Consider the following 21,572-nt stretch of genomic DNA (forward strand, 5'->3'; position numbering starts at 1 on the left):
CTCGCTCGAACTGCTGGCGGGGCATACCCGGCTCGATATACCTTGCACCTCGCTTCGACGCACATCGCAATGCGGACCTCCATATTTCGGCAAAGTCCACCTCGCGCCAACCACTTCCGCGCTTCGGATACCAATTCTGCCGAACCCTGTCTGCGGACAAACTCTTGCCGCTCTAGCTTCTCTCTCTGCTTCTGATCGCTCAAGGTGCACAATCCGAACCCGCTCTCCTTGTCCTGACCAACATGTCGATTCGAGACGAGGGAGCATGGAACTCGCATGAATCGACTCCGACAGCTTCGGCAGCCGTCTCGCGCTCACCAACTCTGGTCGACCTCAATTCGCTCAACGAGCTCGACACGGTCCTCGCCAAGGGGAAGCAGCACGCTGTAGAGCAGGACGAACCTGAGCATGTACCGTCTCCTCTGGAACAGCTGCATCTTTCGGCACCAACCGCAGAACAGCGAGAAGAACACAACAGAATAACATCGGCGAGCGATGCTGTATCCGAGAAGAATAAAGAGATGGAAGGAGCAGAAGTCGCAAACAGCGCCGCTGTCGGCGAATTCCCGGATGGAGGTCTTCGCGCCTGGTTGTGAGTCGTCCCGGCTCTCAAGTCGAACCGAATCGAAATCTGAAGTTGCTGTCGCCCTGCAAACAGAGTCGTAGCTGGCGCTTGGTCTGTCTCGTTCGCCACGTGGGGATATATCAACAGCTTCGGTACGTTTGTTTCTACACGAACCCGGAGGGGAAGCCGGTTGGAGCGATCTCATCAGGCCTTCACAATCATGAACAGGGGTAATCCTCTCATATACGATTGAGAATTCGCTGTCCGATTACACGTGAGCGAATCTCGCTTTCGCTGATTAACCAGGCGGCGCTGATCGTTTTGGTAAAACCCAGCGAAAGTGAAATCGCATGGATAGGCAGTTTTCAGATTGCCGCTGTACTCTTCACGGCAGTCATCTCGGGCAAGACATTTGATGCAGGCTATGTCAAGCACCTGATGGTCGTTGGTCTCTTGATCTACACGGCAGGGTTATTCGGGCTCTCATACGCCACGTCCTATGCCGAGATTTTCTTGGCTCAGGGTGTTGCCTGCGGCGTAAGTGCAGTTGTAGGCTATGTAGTAGCATCACGCATCACAGACTGACGCTCTCTCCTTGACGCGGTAGCTTGCAGCGGGCATCCTCTTCTTGCCGGCGTGTTCGGCCGTGTCGCATTACTTCAAGAGGAAGCGCTCTCTGGCTCTAGGATTTCTCGCAACGGGCAGGTCAGTACCTAGGTAGGAGTTGTTGTACGTTCCAAGGCGGCTCATGCTTGTCGGCCGAATGCACAGCTCGCTCGGAGGAGTCATGTTTCCCTCAATGCTCAACAAGCTCATCTACCAAGTCGGGTTCGGCTGGGCGATCCGCATCGCCGGGTTCATCGTTGTCGGCTGTCTCATCTTTGCGACCCTTGTGATCGACGCACGACTTCCTCCGCGCAAGTCAGGTCGATTCTTGGACTTTGCAGTGTTCAAGGATGTTCCTTTTACGGTTTATTCGTTCGGAGCCGCGACGGTCTGGCTCGGACTGTACCTTCCAATCTTTGTGAGTTCGCAAGCTGTCATCGTGGCTGCAGAGTGTTTCCTGAACCCTTCATGTTGTTGATCTCGCAGTACAACGAACAATACGCTGGGTTCCATGGCGTTGATCGCGACATCGCTTTCTACTCGCTGTCGATCCTGAATGCCGCCTCGCTCTTCGGGCGCACGATCCCTAACGTGAGACATGCTATTTGGTCTTCTCCAGTGCTGGTCCTGATATCTAGTCGATTCCTCCAACAGTACTTTGCAGACTCGTACGGAGCACTGACGGTCCTCGCCGTGAGTAGCGTAGTGGCACCTTTCCAGCGTGTGCTTTGTGTTCTTGACGACCTCCGACTATCCGTTTGCAGCCGAGTTGTGCCTTGTCCGGGTTCCTCATCTTTGCTTGGATCGGTCTTCTCAAGACGAAAGCTGGCACGATCGTCTTCTGCCTCGTGTTTGGGTTCTTCCAAGGCACTTTTGTGTCTTTGCTTCCTGCGTGAGGACTCTTCTATACCACTGTCGCTACCTTGCGTTCGACAAACCTGATTCCGTTTGTTTGCGCGAAATTCTTTCAAGCTCGGTCGCTTCGCTGACTGACGACATGTCTTCAATCGGGATCCGACTCGCGATGAACTTCCTCGTGCAATCGCCCTTCGCGCTGGTTGGAACCCCCATGTGAGCAACAACTTCCTATCTATCTCCAGTCGGAGGGATCGATGATCCTGACATATCCGCATGGTGTAGGTCTGGAGGGATCATTTCGAGTTATCCTGGACAAAAAGGCTACACGATTGCTGCCTGTGTCGCAGGAGGCCTAGTCTTGTTGGGCAGCGTTGAGATCGCGGTAGCAAGGAGCATGATGAGCAAACGAAGAGGAACTCCTTGGGTCTAGGTTGTTGTACAGTTGCAATTTGCATTAGATTTCGCCATAGCATGTCGTAGGATCCTGCGGCGGACCCGCAATGATACCTGCATGGCAGAAATACTTGGAGCGAAAATATCGCTCATCCCCTCGAGCCTCGAGGTTTCACTTTCCACCTGTAGTAGGCTTATGATTCGATGTAAACCGGGGAGACGGCGTTCGTGATGGTTGAAAGCAAAAGGATCGAAACTCGTGTGAGACTCGAGGAGCAAAAGGGTAATGGAGAGGGAGGGAGTCGAACCCTCTGCCTCTCGCAAGCAGATGTTTGAAGATGCTAAGCGAGCGCTCTGCCGATGAGCTACATCCCCGTCTTTCATGCTTTTGCAGACAAATTAATCACATACATAATCAAATCAAGAGATGACTTTCGTCTATGAAGCCCCTAGTCAGGCCCAAGTACTCTGGGTCACTTCGTTGTCATGTTCTCTTGTGGTCATGTGGAGCTTCGAGCTTGCGGTGATTGGGGCACCCGCCGGTAGTCATTCAAGGCCCGTCGAAGCTACCGTTTTTTGGTAAGTGGTTTGCAACGGCAACATTGGCGCTCTCAAACATGAAAGGCCGCGTGGCCCAATGGCAAGGCGTCTGACTACGACTTGTTCTTCCGAGAACAGTTGGTATCAGGAGATCGTGGGTTCGAGCCCCATCGTGGTCAATTCCCTTTTTCCCTTTTTGCATTGTCGCTCTGATAAGCAGGATCAGCAGGCGTTCGTGCGAGAACCTCTTTTGTTCCTCAGAAGAGGAGAAAGGATTGTGATCCTTGGGCAGTTGGCATGTCAAGGGCATCGCGTTGATTTCGGATCAAAGTGATCACTCCCATCAATGTACAAGAGGCCCTCTTTGCCGAGAATGCTTCGACACATTGGGAAAAGGAAACAGTCGAAACTGATGTTTTGTGTGTTACAGCAGTTGGACAGCTTCTTTCAATTTGGTATCGAGCTCGTCCACCATCTCTTTCGTCTTGACCCTCAATCGATACTGTACCGGTTTCCCTTCCTCATCAAACCCTAGGAACGTGATGAATGCTTTCTCCACCTTGGGATTGAAATCGGCATACAAGGCGAAATTCTGCAACACAATCGAAACATGTCAAAATCTTTTGCGTCGAAAGAGAAAAAAAAAGGTTGTTTGGAAAAAAGACTGACGATGAGTACTGCCCCATTGGTTTCGTTTCTTGCCAACAGCCTGAACTTTTTCTTGCCATCTTGTTCACGTTCCTTGATTGAGATTTTCGCAATCCCCAGATCTTGACTCCCATCTTTCAATCGATACACTTTGCCTCGAACTTGGTGAAACACGGTTTCGCCTTCTTCTCCAGCTCCGGGTGCCGCGAATGGGTTTCCACCTGGAGTTTGATTGTTGTTTGTCGATTCAGAACCAGAAGCAGCGGCGGCATCTTGAGAAGTAGACGCTTCAGGTTCTGTAGCTGCGGCAGCATCCGGTACTGGAGATTGAGAGGAGGAGGAGGAAGCGGTAGGTTCGGTTGGTTTCGAAGAGAACGAGAAAGGTGAAGTCGTGCTAGGAGCGGTAGTCGAGGTTGAACCAAACGAGAACCCAGAAGTGGTAGTAGCAGGTGCGGTATTCGTCGTGGAAGAACCGAAACTGAATCCAGTCGTGGCAGGTTCCGAATCAGATGTCGTTGTTGTTGTCGGTGTTGATGGTTGTCCGAACGAGAACCCGCTACTTCCCGCGGTCGTCGTCGACGAGGTTCCACCGATCGAACTGCCGAATCCGAATCCAGTAGCTTTCGCAGCCCCAAACAAACTCTTGTTGTCCTTGTCCTTTGGTTGCAATGCCGCTCCGAAACTGAACTGCGGTGGAGACGACGACCCAAACGATGTCGCGATCGGAGGTGATGGTGCAGCTTTTGGAATCGAGATTGCGCTAGAGGCAGGCGTCGAGAAGGGAGTCGTACCACCAAACGTGAACGGGGTTTTGGCGGGAGTCGAAGTCGGTGCAGGTGCAGAGGTCGATGAAGTCGAGGCGGAACCGAAGGTGAACGCGCCAGTGACAGGTGCTGAGAAGCCACCGACTGCCGGTGTCGTCTCTTTCTTGTCTTCAACCTTTTTGTCGTCGTCTCCCTTGGCGATCGATCCGAAAGTCGCTCCAAACGAGAAGCCACTCTTGGGCTTTGAATCTTCCTTCTTCTCTGAGGGTTCAGATTTCGTGGCCGGCGACGAGGGAGGAGAGACTGACTGGCCGAATCGCAGAGGACTCGGTTTCGTGGGAGGGTTGGTCAATTTCGCTGGGGCAAGTTTCGGGGCGGGAGGTGCGGTGATTGGAGACGTCTTCTTGGCTGCTGGTGCAGATACGGGAGCGGAGGGAGTCGTAGCAGGAGCTGCTGCTGGAGTCGTGACCGGAAACTTGAACGAACTCTTTTCGGCGTAAGGGTCCGCTGGTGCATCCGATTTGAACACGAACCCACCGACAGCCGGTGTGGACGACGAAGAAGTGGGAGTAGCATCTGTCGAAGGTTTGAAAGTCGAACCAGCAAAGGAGAACGCGGCAGGGGCAGTTGGCGGTGCTGGCATAGCACTCTTCTTGCCCTCTTCCTTTTCTTCCTGCTTCTTCTCCTTCATTGGTGCTGACGGAACGGACGAGGGAGGAGTTGTAAAGATTGCCGGGATCGTCGGGGGTGTCGGTTTGTCCGCATCGACTTGCATGTCCTTGACCTCGTTCTTCGCTCCTGCCTTGCCATCGTACTCTTTCTGAACCTTGACCCGATGCTGTTCGTACTTGGTCTTGAGGTTTGCCAAGACGGAGCCAAGATCGACAAAGGGATCCTGTTCGATCGACTTTGACAGCGAATCGATCAACGAGACGTTGAGGCCTCGAAGCGAAGTGTAGTATTTGTAGTCGGCGTCAGAATCGGTCGAGGCTGGTTTCGCTGAGGCTGTGGGCGCTACAGTTGCTGGAGTGAATGTTGTCGTCGTCGATGCACCGAACGAGAAGGGGGACGAGGTTGCAGCGGCCGGAAGAGACGCGGTGGAGGACGAAGATCCGAATGTCGGAGTCGATGCGGTCGCTCCAAACGTAAACGGCGAAGGAGCGGTACCGTTCGCTGCTGGCGCGGGTGTAGCTGCGGGCGATGCGAGGGCGGCGAACGGGTTGGGCGCAGCGCCAAACGTACCACCGAATGCACTCTGGAAGCGAAAGTTAGCACGAGGAGAGCAAAAGTGGCTCGAACAACGAGAGCGAGTCGGCTCACGGGTGCAGCGGGTTGGGGTGCAGCAGCGCCCTTGCGTTTGGGCATACCGCGGATCCTAGTGGTCAACCATGCGGTGTGTCAGTTTGCGGACATCGGGGTGAATTCGAAGCCACAGAGCGGGTTCGTTGTGCTCACTTGCGCTCGCCAATCTGGGCAGTCGATGCCTTCTTGAACTCGCCTGATCCACCCTGCAGTTCGAGTGAAACAGAGGGTCAGGTTTGAATTGATGAGATCGGCACTTTGATGGCGGGGAGCCTCACCTCCGAGTTCGACTCGTCCTCGTTCTCCTGCCAATTGTTCTGAGTGAGCTCTTTCTCCGCTCCACGTTTCCCCATGGCTGTCTGTTGAATGTGACGAGAAGTTGGAGACGAAAAGTTGAGGCAACTTCGTCGACGTACGTCTCGCGTCTCTACCATCTCGACAATCTCCGACCTCGACTGCTGTCAGCATGGTCTCACCAGCGTTGACATGGGCTTCCACCTTCCGAGATGGGTCCTATCTGTACCAGCGCTATGTAGTCATGCATCCTTGCTCGCGATCTCGCTTCCTCGTCGTCGGTTTCGACACGCGCTGTACGGACCCTCGTTCGTCGCCGTCACGGTCGATGAGGGAACCCTTGCATCTCCCCCGATAACATCGTTCTTGCCAGACGAGTCCGTTTTTGGGAACCTCTTGGCCGTCCCACGAAGTCTGCTCGCTGCCAATCCCGTGAAATTTCTAGCAGAGCTATCAAGCTGCGCTTCCCACTAACACGGCTCGCGAGCAATCATCGACTACATAAGATATTTACAATGCAAAACAGACAACGCGATTCCGTATATGGATACAAAGGGTTACCTTTCTGTCTCAAGCTTGACAGACGGGTTCTTCCTCCTGTTGCAACCCGATCGAGACTTTGCTTGGCAGCGACAGCGACATGGATTCCGAGTCGAGCGTAGTCTGGTTGTACACTTTGATCGAGTTGATCGTCCAGTACGCTTCCTTGAGCGCGTAGTACCCTCCCCGCAACACGTACGTCTCGCAATCGGCCACTCGGGTCTTGTTTGCTGGTGAACCAGGAGATCCAGCGTACCACAAATCTGAATAATACAGGAAACGACTGCGATCAGCTTGTCAAGAGTCCGGCTAGCAGCGCAGACGAGACATGGACAAGAGTAATAGACTTGCCATCATCCCAGACTGAGCCTGCCCATGACCCACAAAGATTCGTGTTGAGGACCTAGCGAAAAGACTATGTGAGTTCAAAGCATAGAGAGCAACAAGAGATGTGAGAGGGAGGTTCGCACGATTTTCATTTGGTAGAAATTGTCAAAGATGGGGCAACTCGCGTTTGACAAGCTTGGGAAAAGGCGACCAGATCTGTCGTCAGGCACGAGCCTACACTGTCAAGGGGATCGCGGGGGAAAAGCAAAACTTACTAGGCAGTTGGAGTTCCCCAGCCAACGCCTATCGGTCGTCCTGAAGCGATATCTGCTGGTACCGAATCTCTTGGGAACGAATACATGGCGATGCCCTAAGGATAAAACAACCAAGAACACTGAGTGTCACGCTCAAGCTGTGTCATAGCGCAGCACAGACTCACGTTGGAATCCCACTGAACAACGAAAACTCCGCCACCTTTGGCGTTGAACGGTGCTCCACTAGTCGAAATCGTGAGAGTCAGCCATGGGAAATAGTCCTCTGAACAGCAAAAGCGCTTACTAGGACTGCGCATCGCCATCACGAGTCGAACAGCCTTGGTTCTCAGCAGCGTAAGCATCACAATCATACTTGAGGTCACTCGCAACTGGAACACAATCAACGTCAACTCGAGGAGAATTTGGCCAAAGAGGTGAAAGGAGCTCGCGTGTGAGCGAGTTGGTAAAGCCGCTCTTCTGCATGATGCAGCCGGTAGACGTGTGATACGATTGCGTATTCTTTGTCGTTGCGTGTACTCCTTCGATAACGTCGATCTACGCACGTTCGAAAGTGGTAAGTAACCGGAATGTTAACAGATGGCCGAAACAGCGAACCCACCTCGCCCATGTTTGGCCAATCCGGAACGCCTACCATCCAGAGGGCAGGCCAGAGCCTGAAAAGATAGATGCTGTCAGGTGCAAATCGATAGGAATCAAATTTGGAGGAATGGTGCACGAACCCATAACTGGACGAGCCCAAAAAGTGGGAAGTTCAAAGCGATCAGCGCCTGCCAGCAGAGGCGGAGGTCCACGAGCGCAACTGACCCTGTTGGAATGTGTGCGACCTGCGTTAGGCACCCTCGATCCAGTCAGCTTGTTGATCCAGCTCAATGTCCCGGAAAGTTAAAACCCACATCAAAGACAAAGAGGCCGCCACCTGAATAGCTCTTCTTGGTACTGATCCTCGTGCTCATCCTGTAAGGGCTCACGTTTGCCTTGTCGTATACCCTGAAAATGTTCTGTCCCGTTTCGGGCAGGACGGTCCACATGTTGTTCCGTCGGGCTTGCGCGGCGGTGACATATAGCGGGATACCTCCATTGTCCCATCCGCCTCCGGTCTGCAAGGTCGCCAGTGAGGAGAGCGGAAAGGTTGCAAGACAGTTGAGTGAACAGTCTAACGATGTCGCAGGGATCGCGAAAAGCTCACCTCCCAGTTGAACGCTCGCTGGAATTTGACGCCCTGTGGTGCAGAGAAGAGGTCAGTCCTGACATGGTGTCGATGGGGAATAGAAGGCTATGTACGAACGTGCAAGTGCTCGAGCAAGCCATAGTCAATCGGTCCCTGCGTCGGTTTTCCCGTCACCCTGACTCCAACCGCACACAGAATGAGAAGAGTAACGAGCATCGTCGCGCTCTATGGCGCAAGGGATGGCGGAGTCGCTGTTTTCGTTGTTCGCAAAGAGGCCGAATCATTGCAAACACGCGCGCGCAGAAACTGCGTCAAGGCACACGGACGCGTCGCAATTTCAATTGTCAGAGGTGTGGCAGCCGACGGCGATTTTTTGTTCTTTGCAAGCCAGCTTGGTCTTCCACCGTCTTGAATTCGATACATATGTAGCATCAAGCGCGTCGAACAGATTGGTCAAATCTTGATCAGTCTCAGGTTGTAATATGTTCGAGGACTCGGAGGGCAGTCAAAGGTCGCTTTCTGGTCCTACGGCGAGCTTCAAGAGCTGTTGCGCTACTGAATGAGGCTGGAAAGCCGTGTAAGAGAAACCTGGGCATATACTGGCGAGTGAGAAGCCCGCGCACCTCTCTGAATTCTACTCCGACGTTCTGTTATGACTTTCGAAACGCGCTGCGAGTGTTTCATCACGTGTCTGGTCGGAAATGCTTTGGCACCACAAGAACGACGCAGATTCGAGTCTGTCATGAGCGACTTTTTACTGCGAATTTCGATGAACCGGCGAGCGATTTCTTTGGTCGATCGCAATCCTCGCTGTCGGGATCGGGGCGGTCCAAGGTCTTGCCGGTTCTCAAACCCTTGTTGACTATCACAGGTCTTTGAGCTCCTGCTCGCAACAGATGACCGGTTCTGAGCTGATTGTAAAAGATGACTGGAAAGAGTGGTGGAGGCACCTCATATTCTTTCGCAAATTCTCGCTTGTTGCCAAACTTGCGCGCTGTTCCCTCGCTTACGCACCTGCCGCCTGTACCACATAGCTTGAGCTCGTCTATGAGACCTTCAAGTCGAACAGCGCGAGCCTGGACGAAGAAGGTGCGCTCGGATCCTGTCGAGGCAGTGAAAATCTGCCTCATGCCGGCTAGTTTGGGGAGGTTCTGTCGGGCGCCGGCTTCGACATGAGCACCATACGCGAAAGCCACACAGGTGAGAAAGAACTCCTCAAGCTGGCCTTGATCTTCTGATGCATTCTGCTTGAGGTGGTGTGCCCAATTCTGCAGACCGGGCTCTTTCTATCGGCTCTTTCGCCTTCAGATCTTTCGCTCAGATCTTCCGTGCTGTGGAGTTCCCGACTTGGTCTTCGTCCGTTCCGCCTCCTCGACTAAATTGCCGACCTCTGATTTCGCTTTTCCTTGGCTTTCGGTTTGGCCTTTTCCATAACTGGCGGCTGTGGCTCAACGTTCGTAGCTCGAGTCATCGCTTTCATGTACAAACTCCGAGCTCTTGTATATCGTCTCCTTCGCTTTCGCTTTCGCCTGAGCCTTGCTCGGTCGAGCAGCTGCTGCCGTGCGTTTCGCCTTGGATTCTGCAGGTTTCTTCGTTGGCTTTTGAACAAGGGTCGCCTTTTTCTTGCTTTTGCGTAGAGGTCGTTTTGATTTATTGTCGCCTTTACTTCGTACTGGCTCGTCTTCGTCTGTCTCGATGATCAGAACGCCTTGAGCAGGCGACTCGAGGGAAGCTGCGGCGGCTGAAGCTTGGGTATCGAGGGCTCTGACCTTCTGCTGCATAGAGTTGAACCACAACTCAGTGAATTGGTCATCGCGGGAAAGGATGACTGCGTTGCTCACGCCAAGGTTCTTGGGCGTTCTTCTCTTGTGATCCGTGGTTGCCACAGCTGAATCTGGTAATGTTTTGCGTCTCTTGCGGTCTGGTCTCAGTTTGTTGTCTTCTCCCTCTGACGCTGACGAAGAAGACAGGACGACCGCGTCTGTGCTTCTCGCCTTTCTTTGCTTGGGGGCTGTTCGCAAGTATTCGGGTTCCTCGATAATCTGAGGCTGAGAGCTGCTCGGTAGCTCATTCGCTCGTTCCTCCTATCCATATTGCCGCACAGATGTCAGCTCGAGGACATCAGCAGGATCATTTCCCGAGAGCTCGAGCAACTCACGAGGATCTCGCCCCAAACGAGCAAAACTTCTCCCTTTGCAGATGCCCATTCCTGGTTGCTCCACTGATAGTCGGGATGCCGGACCGCAAGAGACTGTCGCAGGATATTCGGGGTAGTCGAGGCCAGCAGAGTGGCAGTCTCGGAACGAGTCGCGAAGATCTCGGCAAGGGCGCATCGGAGTGTTGGCGCCATGGTAGAAGGGCGATTCGGTCGAGTATGCCGAGCGACGTACAAGCTGGGCACGGTCAGGTCGAACAAGTGGTTCCACAAAGTGCCGAAATAATGTTGATCAAGATGAATTCCGAAACTTTGAGGATGACTCGTCGACGATTCTTCCTGAGCGCGATGAATAAGCTGTGGTGATCGAAGGTAACTCGACTAGGCCGGCGAATTCAGCCCAGACGCGAGAGACCCAGATGATGTGGAGCGCGAAACTGTATTTCGTCCCCGACTGCGGTCACGTGCAATATTTGACATCTCGATCCTCACACGATCGCCCACTCAGACCAGTCGTGTCCGTATACGAGTTAATTAACAAGATACGCGTCGCTGGTCGGATACTCGTTATGCGAGACTCTGCTGCTCCTCGCATCTTGCAGAAATGAACGACATTGCCCTCGACTCCTTGACACCGCTTCCCCACTTTTTAGCCTAGCGAGGAGGCTGATTACTTCGAATGTAACTCGAGGTAGTGGACGCGGGCAAACAAAGGAAGCGAGTCTGGACAAGTCTGAGTGCACGATCCTCGCCGCTCAAGGGATCGCTGTCCTTCCGACGTCTGTGAGGACCCAGTCAAATTCACGATGTCAAAAGTGGTCTCGGCTCGGATCTATAGGCCAGGTCTACCCAGGAAAAGCACATCCCAAACGAAACCCATTCTATGTCGAAAGACCCAAAAATCTCATGCAGTCTTGTCGTCCTACTCCTGCTTGGCATCTTCTTCCGGCGCAGCGAGCTTGAGCGACTGTTCTTGCTGCGCTGCTTGAAGCACGACTGTCGCAGCTCGTTTCCGGTTCTTCCACCATGTCGTGATCGCCCATCCTCCAAAAATGACGATGAAGATGCCGACAACGCCAGCTCCGAGATATCCAGCTACACGTTCAGCACAAATCATGATCAGCTCCAAAGGCGTAAGCAATCAGCAAAGATCGTGGCCTACAATTGTCATTAATTGCTTGCCAGAATCTCCACCACTGGCCAGCTGAATGCGAGAAGCGTGAGTCAGCACATGTGCAACAATCCAAATGCGTATGCAAGGGAGGTTGCAGCATACATAGTCCTGAGTCGTTCTCTGCTGCGTCTGCACACGAGGAGCATTCTTCAAGCGCTAGCCTGCAATAGGTAAATGTTAGTACTCGAGCTGATCCGAGAGTATTGAGTTCTGTGTCATTTGCGCACCCCATGAACTCGGTCTGGTAATCAAGCAGAGATCAGACACGCGCGTGGAAAGACGAACGAGGCTGAACGCATAATTAACTTACGATCGAAATCAAGAGAGCGACGACAATCGAGATGACAGTCAGGACGACGCTCATACTCAGTAGCTTGTCCTGATCCTGAGCCATGATCAACCGGAGTTCCTTCTCGTCGTTCAACACTTGTAACCTGTCTTGCTTCTTCTCCCAGAGAGCAGGTAATCGCTTCTTCCACCAATTCGTGTGAGGTACGTTCGCGCCGGAATTTTGCTGCCGAGCGTGAGAGCGAGCAGGGACGGTGTACGCTGACAACATGAAGACGGAATCGAGCGAATCGACAGCAGACATGCCGGCCGTGAAGAGCAAGGGGAGGAGGATGATCTGTCCGGGAGAAACATCATGACGTCCCGAGGCGAGTGCCGAGACGCCCAAGAGAGAACTGAACACGTTCAGCACGGGTCAGCGAACCTTTGTCATGGATCAGAAGCAAGCCGATACTGACATTTCAGACGCCGTGTCGAATCCCATCCCGAACAGAATGCCGACAGGGTACATCTATTGACAATTCGAGGGTCAGTTATATAGCGGTTGATACATAGAAGCCGGCACATCAATTTCTCACCTTCCATGGCCGGTCAATTACTCTGAAGATAGGTCGGCCGATGCGAGCAAAACATGTTGTCGCTGATAGCCCTTCGACGATATTGCCTTTATGCTCGGCGGGCGTTGCAGAGCCAGTTTTCTCAAGGTCAGGGAGTGAAACCTTTTCGGAATCGAATGCGACTGATTCCGATCGCGCTTGTTTCTGCGCGAGATCATCTTTCTTAGCATGTGAGCGCGATTCAAGGTGCTGCCGGAACGTACCCGTCGCTTCGCGACTCGTAGCGTTTGCCATAGTACGATCGAGTTGATGACGGCTGTTCAAACATCCTTGATCAGGCTCCTGACAGAAGTATGAGTGCCAAGAACCGTACCTAGTACGAAGAGGAACGAGGCTGAAACGGAAACGCCTGTGAATCGAGAAAACCTCAGCGTTCAGTTTGTTTCCCTTGTCGAAGCGACCGTACTGACCGATAAGGCCACCGATCTCGCTAATATCCGGTAGCTTGTCAATGGCTGAGACCGCAACAATGATTCTAGTCCGCGTGAGCAGGATCAGCGATTGAGTGCATTATCCCAGATCGAAAGAGAGAAGGCTCACGCAATGGTCATCGCGACGACGATGGTCGAATGCCCGAGCGAGAAGAACAATCCGACCGTTACGGGTAGCTTGCCCATCGATACGAGGTTCCGGGTGACTGTTTAGCTCAGAGGTAAGCTGCAAAGCCATATCGGGAGAAGCAAGGACTCGAAACTCGCCATTATCGATCGCAACGATGTGATCTAGCGCAAGCGAGTCGACGTGGGGACAAGGTCAGGCTGATTTTTCACGTGGCCGGAGTCAAAGAGAAGTACGGACCCATATCCAGACCATGTCGCAGGCCAAACGTCCAAGCCAACAAGGCGAGCGAGATCACTCCGCGCTTGTCCTGATGCGGCGCAAACGTTGCGACTGTGGCAACCCACAGAATCATGTTCGCGGCGAGCTCTCCCGCGAGTAACAGGACTGAACGGCCAAACAGCGTTGGCTTGTACGGGAATGCGGGGAGAAGTCGATGCAGCCGTCTGAAGCGCGACGCCCTGATCGGTGGCAGGATAGGCGCATTATTGAGATCCATCGTAGGACGGTTGCGCGTAGGTCGACTGGTGAAGCCGGATCGTCGAGAGAGATAAGGAATCTTGATTCAACCTTGGCGTGCGGGCGAAACTTTTTTTGTCCGCTGTGCGCGCAAGCCGTCGGCCCCAGACTCCAGAGCGGTTCCCTCTCAAGTCTCCGTCGTCTCGAAATGAGCAGATCTGATTGCATTCAGGGTCAACGCTGTGGGCTACTAGCGATTCATGTAACTGATCCACGCCTTACGTTCAGCGTTCTCGAGTTTCTGCTTCTTCGCAATCCCTCTCGACCCTTTCCCGCGCTCGTCTACCTCCTCGCGAGCGAGTCTCGCTCTCTCTTGCTCCCGTTCCTTCGGCGTCAGTTTCTCCCGTTCCTTCGAATCTGAATCCCGGCCCAACCCTTTCCTGTCAAACTTTTCGACCGCTCGCAGTGGCACCTTGAGCCCTCGGTTGCCTGCTGGACCCAAAGTCTCTCCTGCTTTCCACCCCTGTTTCGCGAGCAGTCGATAGCCCAAATTCGTTTCGGGTAGGGCATAGTAGGTCGGAGGAACGAGAGCAGCGTCTTGGGTGTCACTGAGCAGTTCATGTATCAACCGCGGCTGGAGGTTTTTCGGTTTTCTGAGCGACACAGGCGTCGGGTCCTGTCCAGCTGATCGGCCTCCTGGTAAGTTCACAATTGGATCAATGATGATAATGTCGTCGTCCAAGTCGTCGAGAGTAGCTTCATTGGGCAGCTCCGATTCGGATTCAGGATCGGAAGACAGCACCAGGTCGGCTTCTGGCGGGAGCTCTGGTTTTCCCTCCTCTTGCAGTTGCTCGGGCACCACCTGGCGATTAGGTCGACCCGCAGCGGGATCGCGATCAGGACGGATTCCTACGATCTGGGCGTACAACCCTTTGACGGCGTTTCCGGACAACATGATCTTCTTAAATGGCACCTCGGGCTCGTCTTCGACGATGAAACAGTCTTGATCTTCTGCCTTGAGCTTGCCCTTGCCCTCCACTTTGGCCTGAATCGCATGTTCGTCATGGTGGCCTCCCAGGAAACCTCCGCCTTCTCGTGCCGGCACGAACCGCAGCGGTCCTTTTCTGTACGTCGTTGGACCGTACGGTACAAACTCGTCGTCCTGTCCGAGCGATCTCGTAGCGCCTAATCCGTGTCGTCGGGATGCGAATGTGGCGGGGAGCTGTTCTGGAGGTACGAGAGCGGCGAGAGCTTGTACATCCTCGTCGTCGGCATTGTAGGAGAATATGAATCTGGTGCTGGGACCGGCCACTGCCATATACGCCCTGTCAGGCAGTGGAAACAGAGAGGAGAAGGTTGTCATCAAGCACCCCTGTCGATCGATCTAGTCTTGCCGGCGCCTTGCTAGACTCGCGGCGGTCGTACTGTACTCACCTCGCTCGCTCCGTGGACTCTATCAAAATGTGTTAAACATACGTTCAGTTCAAGATCGAAGAGGCTGCAACAGATTACACGACCGCCTCAGAAAGTCTGGTAATGGATACGGCCAGCCGCAAGTACTACTCCCCGTCTCACTTTCTCCCGGAAACATTTCACTCACTCCATCTTTTTCATGAATCATACCTTCAACCTTCTAGTTCCGTGCTCCGCGACTTGGACGTGCTGTGTGCGCGCGATGGAGTGGAGGTGGGCTTTCGATGCCCGAGGAGCTCCCGGATGACTGCTCTCCCGGTGATTCCTCTCTGTTTCCATGAGTCGGTAGTGGCTGTGTGACAGGATTATGCGGGGAGCGACCTCCAATCGAGGAAGCCGGCACTCCGGTCGAATTGTGATGACGATGTTCCCGACCAGGGACCAGGGTTTCTGCTGACCAGTTGCGGTTCTGCAGTCGAAAGCAAAGACAAGGTTAGAACACTTGTAACCGAATCGACGGAGTGGACATATCTCGACGATCTAGCCGACTGACGGGATCATAAGCTTGAGGATTGGGCGGCCGATTGCTGCTTTGCGGATGGCTTCCATGCGGCATTGGATTGAGTACAAAACCTTGGCCACCCCTGCCCGTCTGTCGGGTCAGCCGGCGCCGGAAAGCACACTCTGCGAGGTAGACTTCCGCGACTGCCGTATCGAGCACACGTGATCAGCTCGTTTTCTCTTTCGGTGAACAAACATGAAGCAGGAAGAGCGCAAGGAGTGCGAAAAGGAAAGCAAGCCTGCGACTCAACTGATGACAAACAAGAGGTGGAATCCGAAAAACAGGATCTTGGAAATGCGCGAGGCCAAATCGAATCGTCGCCAGGCATGTTCAACTTGTGGAGATTTGCCTAGCCACTCTGGGATGCGGAGAAATAGGACCAGATAGAACGAGAACATACTGCGAGCGAGCGTCAGAGCCTTCATGCCCAGGTAACAGAGAGGAGAACATGACGGGGAGTACGCTGCCATCGCATCTTTGCAAGGCAGTGAACTGCGCCGACTGGAGGAACAACATACACGAAAACGATGACGAAGATGACGATGTATCCGCCAAGTCTGTATCTGAGTGACGAGAACCATGGGGCCGCGAGCATAATGGCAATGGGTCCAACCAGCGGGACGAGCGCTAACACCGCTCCGGCGACGTATTTGAGCCAGAAGGCGGTCTTGTCTGTCGCGAGATCCCGGCTTGACTCTAGCCTGGAGGTTGCCATTGTCACGCTTGATCGTTTGATGGACTGAAATGGGCGGGATGATCCGAGCCGAGATGGAGGACCGGTGGCTAAAGCGGAAGAGAGAGAGAGCGCGCGCGACGCGCATTCCCATTTGCCCGATTGCAGGTCTGGGCGCAGGCCGCGAAGAAATGGCCCCAGCGACGAGCTTTTCGGAGTTTATGAGTTTGTGCGCGATTCTCCGGCTTGACGTTCGAGAATAAGACTCGTCGATTCCAGCCTCGCGTACTGCCTCGATGTTGAGACTGAGAGAACGGTACAAGCGATCGTTGCCGGCTGAAAGGAAACAGCTTCGAGTTGGGATGCGCGCTTGATTCCGATGCGAGTGTATGGCTACAATTCCTTTCCCTTCCCCCTTAATCACGGATAACCCTCATGAAAGTATCTGAATGATCTCAGAGCCCCCAGTACTTGTTGAACCGCATCCTGACTCCGTCCCAGTCATCCGAACCTGTCGGCAATCGATGGAGAATGCAAGGTTCGGAGGCACCTCGAAATCTTCCTTGGCTCTTCGTCGTAATGGCGATGAGGGCGGTACTGTTGTGCACGAGGTTGTGGATGAAGGACGAGTCAGACGGTGGACAAGGAGAGGGGAAGGATGTCATCATCAACCCCTGTCCAGTTTCGCCCAAGCTACTCTCGGTAGTCGTAGTCAGCTCGCTCGCTCCCTTCGATTCTGTCAACTTTGTAGCTTGAGACTTTCCTAAATCGAGCATTTCACTCTCTCAGGAGAAACGGAACGTGAATCGTCGAGTCCGCAACATCTCATGACCGCCCGCAAAAGTCTATCGTTCGAATAACGGCCAGCCGCAAGTACATAGATAGCTACTTCCCGTCTCAATTTCTCCTGGAGACATTCTTACTCACACCATCTTGCTCCTGGGTCAGAACCTCACCCTTCTAGTCCCCGCTCTGCAAGTCAAACTGGGCTCCAGGATTCATGCAGCCTATGCGCCTGGGCGAGCCCAGGAGGCCTTCTGACAATCGACCCACCCGCGGCTGAATCCTCTCCAGATGAGTATTCAGAGTTTCCGAAAGTCCGCTCTGGATGCGTGATCGACAATGGAGCCGAGGATTGACCTGAGCTTGCGAAAGTCGTCCCATGCGAGTGTTCCGGATCCCGGACCAAGGGTACCTGATCATCCGGCCCGCGCGCGCGGCTTTCCTGTAGTCGAAAGCAAAGCGAAGGTTGAGAAGAGCTGTCACCAAATCGACAAAGCGGACGCATCTTAACGATGACCTGGACTGACGAAGGGACCATGTTCCGCACGCCATCCATGCAGTACTTGCAGTTCATGGCCCGGCCCGGCAGGCGGTTGTCGGGTCGATCGGGGGCCTCTAGGCCAGAAAGCACGCCGCGCGAGGTAGCTTTCCGCAACTGCCGTATCGGGTTCACGTAGTCAGCTCGTCTCCCCTTTCAGGAGAACAAACACGAAGGAATGAAAGCGCAAGGAGCTCGAGGAAGGAAAGCAAGCACTGCGACTCAACTGATGACCAACGGGATGTGGCCCACAAAGTAGAGGATCTTGCTACTAAGCGAGAGCGAATCGTATCGCCACCAGTAGATATCGTCCTGGAACCACAGTGGGAAGACGCAGAACACGCCCAGATAGAACAAGGTCATAGTGCGAGCGAACGTCAGAACTTTTTGACTCCCAGAGAACCAGTGTTGAGAAAAAGATGGGGAGTACGCATCCATCACATCTTTGCAGGGGCAGGGAGCCGGACCCCAATAGCGGAAGGATCAACATACAAAGAGAAAAGGCCGAAATCGAACTTGTTGAGGCGGTATCCCGATGACGAGAACCATCCCTGAAAGACCGCAGGGGGTCCAATCGCGGGAAGGAGCGCCAAGACCGCTCCGGCGACGTATTTGAGCCAGAACGTGGTCTTGTTCGTCGCGAGATCCCAGCCTGAAACCTCTTGGGAGGTTGAGTGTGAACTGGAGGTTGGCATCGTCACACCTGATCGTAGGGTGACTTGGAATGATCGTGAAAGCCCGAGTCGAGATGGAGGAACCGAGAGGAGGGAAAAAAAGCGGAAGAAAGAAAGTGGGCGACGCGTGTTCCCGTTCCTCTTGCCCGAGAAAGGGGATCAGTGCATCAGCTGATGTCTCCGGACTCCGATGAGATCTACCTTCCGATCGGCTAGCAGGTTTGGGCGCAAATCGCCGAGGAGTGGCCCCGGCGGAGAGCTTTTCGGAGTTTGTGAGTCTGTGCGCGCTTGAGTCTCCTGCTTTACGACAAAATGAGCAGTCGGCCAATCGAACTTCTCAAATGTACTACCTCAATATCGAGACCGAGAGAGCGGTACAAGCGACCGGCTGGAAGGGAATAGCTTCGAGTTGGGATGCGCGCTTGATTCCGATGCGAGTGTATGGCTACAATTCCTTCCCTTTCTCCTTCTCGGATACCCTGATAGGAGTATCTAGTCAATCTCAGAGTCCCCAGTACTTGTTGAACCGCATCCTGACTCCTTCCCAATCGTCGAGAGCCGGTCGGCAATCGATAAAGAATGCAAGGTTCGGAGGCATCTTGAGGTCTTCTTTCGCTGGTTCTCGTGTTGTTGGTGTCGTCGGTCCTGTTGTGCTCGAAGTGGTGGAAGAGGGCGAGTCCGAAGGAGGGATTTGAGCGAGAAGATTTGCGCCTCGACCCGTGTAGAAATCGATCACGTATCGTACTCGAATCGATTCGGGAGCATCAGGAGCGGCAGAGGAAGATTTTGCAGGGAGTGGTCGATCGACGATCCAGTCGTGTCGATCAAATGGTGCCGTGTACCTAAGCCATCGCGACAGGAGAAAACGAAAAGATTTGAGCAAAAAAATGAGAAAATGAACGTCTCACAATACAGAAAAAAACTGACCCAATGAGACTCTTCCACCTCGCTCTCGGACTCATCTGTTTCGGTCTTCCCATGAAACTGACAAGTTTGACCCCAGTGTCTTGTCCCGGTTCGAGTCCGAGAGCTGCGCGTTCCCACTCGAGGACTTGCTGCCACACGCGCTCGTTGACGGCATTGTGAATCGGCACGACAATGTCCATGTCTTGCGGGTTCGGGTTGCGGTTTTTGGCGGACAGCGCGCGGTAGAACGAAGACGGAGACGGGTACACCCAGTTCGACTCGGACGGCACGATCGCGGCCCGTTCGGCAGAATTCAATGCGGGTTCCTCAGTCGGTTGAGTTTGAGTCGGCTTGAAGTTGGGATCGTGAGCGGGACAGGCCGAGGGAGGAGTGGCTGCGGCTGCCGCATAAGAAGATTCGTCTTGCCGCGAAGAGGAAGCAGGGAGCCACCGCGGTATCGACGATACTTCTCGGTCCTCGGACAGACGGTGGTGTGGCAGGTCAGGGCGCGGCATGGTCGAGGCAGACTCAGCCGCGGGAGGTTGATCCTTGAGCCACTGTTGGCGAGTGTCGTGATCGACGGGACATCCCGAAGTACTGGCAGGAGCTGGTTGAGCGTTGGTGCTCGTCGAGGTAAAGGGCCACATCTGGACCGGGTGAGTGTATGGGCGAGAGAGAGTCAGAAGATGGAAACTCTCGAGCCGCGACTGGCTCAGCTGCTCCTGCCTCTCGCGCCTCGGCTTGGGCAAGATGGCATCGCGGATACTCAACACGGCAAGCAGCAGTAACACGCTCGAGAACCAGCTCGACCGGCTCTCGCTCGCTACGACGGAATCGAGCCGCTTGTCGACGCTCGGTCCGAAACAACAACCAAACACAGGCTCCAAGGTGCGCCTCTGACAGAACATGTATGACCTGCGTAGTGGCTGACCTGGCTGGTGAGCGCGAATGGCAACAGCTGGGCCCGATCCGTCACTCGACATCATCCAACATTCACCCTTCCCTCAAGCTCGCGACGACGACTGGAGCGACCACGACGACCGGCCTCGCTTCCAAGTACCAGGGATCGTCTCAGGCGCGTCCACCACTCGTGTCGACCTCGTCATCGTCGTCGACCGCTTCCACCTCGACCCTCCGCGCGCCTCCTCTCCCCGCGTCGTCCTCTCCTGTCAACGCTCCTCCCCCTCCTAGCTCCGACATTGGCACGTACGATGGAGGATTCGAGACGGACGAGAAGAACCGAGCCGAACCTCCTACGAAAGGTCCGATCGCACAACTCCTTGCGCTCGACTCGTCGACGGTCGGGTTGCACCGCCCGACGAGTCGGTTCTCGTTGTCCGATTTCGAGATTGGGAGACCGTTGGGCAAGGGCAAATTTGGTCGAGTGTACATGGCCCGAACCAAGGCCGAACCCAAGTACATCGTCGCGCTGAAGTGCCTCTTCAAGGAGGAGATTATCAAGAACAAGGTCGAGAAGCAAGTGCGCAGAGAGATCGAGATTCAATCCCACCTCGCGTAAGAGTCTCCCCGAGTACCTCTACGAGCCAGAGTGGTTCCCCTGACGCGTACACTCCCCGGATTAGCCACGAGAACATTCTGAGGCTGCACGGCTACTTTCACGACGAGAAGCGCATCTTCTTGATCCTCGAGTTTGCCGGCAAAGGTGAACTGTACAAGCAGCTGTCGCGTGTACACCGATTCAGCGAGAAGCGGAGCAGTCGAGTAACTCTTCGTTCTCCTTGATCACAGATCCCCGAGTCGAAACTGATTCTCTCTCACGCGGCATATTCCTCCTTTGACAGTACATTGCCCAGATGACTGACGCGTTGATCTACCTCCACGCGAAACACGTCATTCATCGCGACATCAAACCGGAAAACCTCTTGATCGGGGTCAACAACGAGTTGAAGATTGGCGATTTCGGATGGTCCGTGCACGCGCCTTCGAACCGACGCAACACGTTGTGCGGCACGTTGGACTACTTGCCTCCCGAGATGATCGAGTCGAAGGAACATACCGACAAGGTCGACCTGTGGGCCCTCGGAGTCTTGACGTACGAGTTCCTCGTTGGAAGCCCTCCCTTCGAAGACTTGAGCGGTCATGCTGGTCCGTCCCTCTCCCTTGCACCCCTTGTTTGCAAGACATAATCACGGACTCATACTCTTGATTCTCGACAGCCACGTACAAGAAGATTTGCAAACTCGACTACACGATCCCGGCGACGGTCTCACCTGAAGCTGCCGACCTCATCCGCAAAGTGAGTCTTCTCTCGGATTAAACTCGAAGCACACCGTGACTGAGGCACTTTCTCAATCCCCAGTTGCTGAAATACAACCCGCAAGACCGGTTACCGTTGAAAGAAGTTGCGCAACATCCCTGGATCACAAAGTACATCAAACGGACCAGCTCTGCTTGAAAGTATGCATAGCCTTGGGTCTCCAAGTCTTACAGTACAGTATAACCCTTCGTTCTTTCTTCCCGCATGATCACTA

At 54.0% G+C, this 21,572-nt stretch overlaps 8 protein-coding genes across 8 annotated transcripts; 2 read left to right on the top strand and 6 right to left on the bottom strand.

The window, feature by feature from the left end:
* Nucleotides 1–242: 242 nt before the first annotated feature.
* JCM15063_004595 (uncharacterized protein) lies at nucleotides 243–2,459 on the top strand (the record flags this gene model as incomplete). Its single annotated transcript, XM_076678588.1, has 11 exons — nucleotides 243–592; nucleotides 659–717; nucleotides 794–839; nucleotides 901–1,102; nucleotides 1,173–1,270; nucleotides 1,337–1,589; nucleotides 1,658–1,762; nucleotides 1,826–1,864; nucleotides 1,936–2,063; nucleotides 2,144–2,242; nucleotides 2,312–2,459. 11 exons carry the CDS (start codon nucleotides 243–245, stop codon nucleotides 2,457–2,459), a joined length of 1,527 nt encoding a protein of 508 aa, XP_076534332.1.
* A 927-nt stretch (nucleotides 2,460–3,386) lies between these two features.
* Nucleotides 3,387–6,029, bottom strand: JCM15063_004596 (uncharacterized protein; the record flags this gene model as incomplete). The annotated part of the gene is made up of 5 exons (XM_076678589.1): nucleotides 3,387–3,554; nucleotides 3,632–5,629; nucleotides 5,695–5,749; nucleotides 5,830–5,882; nucleotides 5,955–6,029. The coding sequence occupies 5 exons, from the start codon at nucleotides 6,027–6,029 to the stop codon at nucleotides 3,387–3,389; spliced, it is 2,349 nt and encodes a 782-aa protein (XP_076534333.1).
* A 511-nt stretch (nucleotides 6,030–6,540) lies between these two features.
* Nucleotides 6,541–8,496, bottom strand: JCM15063_004597 (uncharacterized protein; the record flags this gene model as incomplete). The annotated part of the gene is made up of 12 exons (XM_076678590.1): nucleotides 6,541–6,773; nucleotides 6,895–6,913; nucleotides 6,981–7,032; nucleotides 7,113–7,207; nucleotides 7,277–7,334; nucleotides 7,396–7,646; nucleotides 7,711–7,765; nucleotides 7,832–7,837; nucleotides 7,917–7,936; nucleotides 8,006–8,209; nucleotides 8,299–8,331; nucleotides 8,398–8,496. 12 exons carry the CDS (start codon nucleotides 8,494–8,496, stop codon nucleotides 6,541–6,543), a joined length of 1,125 nt encoding a protein of 374 aa, XP_076534334.1.
* A 1,232-nt stretch (nucleotides 8,497–9,728) lies between these two features.
* Nucleotides 9,729–10,630, bottom strand: JCM15063_004598 (uncharacterized protein; the record flags this gene model as incomplete). The annotated part of the gene is made up of 3 exons (XM_076678591.1): nucleotides 9,729–10,055; nucleotides 10,122–10,364; nucleotides 10,439–10,630. 3 exons carry the CDS (start codon nucleotides 10,628–10,630, stop codon nucleotides 9,729–9,731), a joined length of 762 nt encoding a protein of 253 aa, XP_076534335.1.
* A 727-nt stretch (nucleotides 10,631–11,357) lies between these two features.
* Nucleotides 11,358–13,571, bottom strand: JCM15063_004599 (HoxN/HupN/NixA family nickel/cobalt transporter; the record flags this gene model as incomplete). Its single annotated transcript, XM_076678592.1, has 13 exons — nucleotides 11,358–11,530; nucleotides 11,598–11,639; nucleotides 11,712–11,770; nucleotides 11,837–11,850; nucleotides 11,920–12,292; nucleotides 12,356–12,408; nucleotides 12,476–12,658; nucleotides 12,718–12,770; nucleotides 12,828–12,863; nucleotides 12,925–12,989; nucleotides 13,055–13,151; nucleotides 13,213–13,236; nucleotides 13,313–13,571. The coding sequence occupies 13 exons, from the start codon at nucleotides 13,569–13,571 to the stop codon at nucleotides 11,358–11,360; spliced, it is 1,431 nt and encodes a 476-aa protein (XP_076534336.1).
* A 210-nt stretch (nucleotides 13,572–13,781) lies between these two features.
* On the bottom strand, nucleotides 13,782–14,849 carry JCM15063_004600 (uncharacterized protein; the record flags this gene model as incomplete). Its single annotated transcript, XM_076678593.1, has 1 exon — nucleotides 13,782–14,849. One exon carries the CDS (start codon nucleotides 14,847–14,849, stop codon nucleotides 13,782–13,784), a length of 1,068 nt encoding a protein of 355 aa, XP_076534337.1.
* Nucleotides 14,850–18,676: 3,827 nt separating this feature from the next.
* CYT2 (cytochrome c1 heme lyase CYT2) lies at nucleotides 18,677–19,727 on the bottom strand (the record flags this gene model as incomplete). Its single annotated transcript, XM_076678594.1, has 2 exons — nucleotides 18,677–19,016; nucleotides 19,102–19,727. 2 exons carry the CDS (start codon nucleotides 19,725–19,727, stop codon nucleotides 18,677–18,679), a joined length of 966 nt encoding a protein of 321 aa, XP_076534338.1.
* Nucleotides 19,728–19,830: 103 nt separating this feature from the next.
* Nucleotides 19,831–21,496, top strand: JCM15063_004602 (aurora family serine/threonine-protein kinase; the record flags this gene model as incomplete). Its single annotated transcript, XM_076678595.1, has 6 exons — nucleotides 19,831–19,968; nucleotides 20,039–20,595; nucleotides 20,664–20,802; nucleotides 20,883–21,186; nucleotides 21,258–21,337; nucleotides 21,401–21,496. 6 exons carry the CDS (start codon nucleotides 19,831–19,833, stop codon nucleotides 21,494–21,496), a joined length of 1,314 nt encoding a protein of 437 aa, XP_076534339.1.
* Between the last annotated feature and the right edge of the window lie 76 nt (nucleotides 21,497–21,572).

This window comes from Sporobolomyces koalae, assembly GCF_050403365.1.
Source record: "Sporobolomyces koalae JCM15063 DNA, S_koalae_JCM15063T_v1_ctg15, whole genome shotgun sequence".
NCBI lineage: Eukaryota > Fungi > Basidiomycota > Microbotryomycetes > Sporidiobolales > Sporidiobolaceae > Sporobolomyces > Sporobolomyces koalae.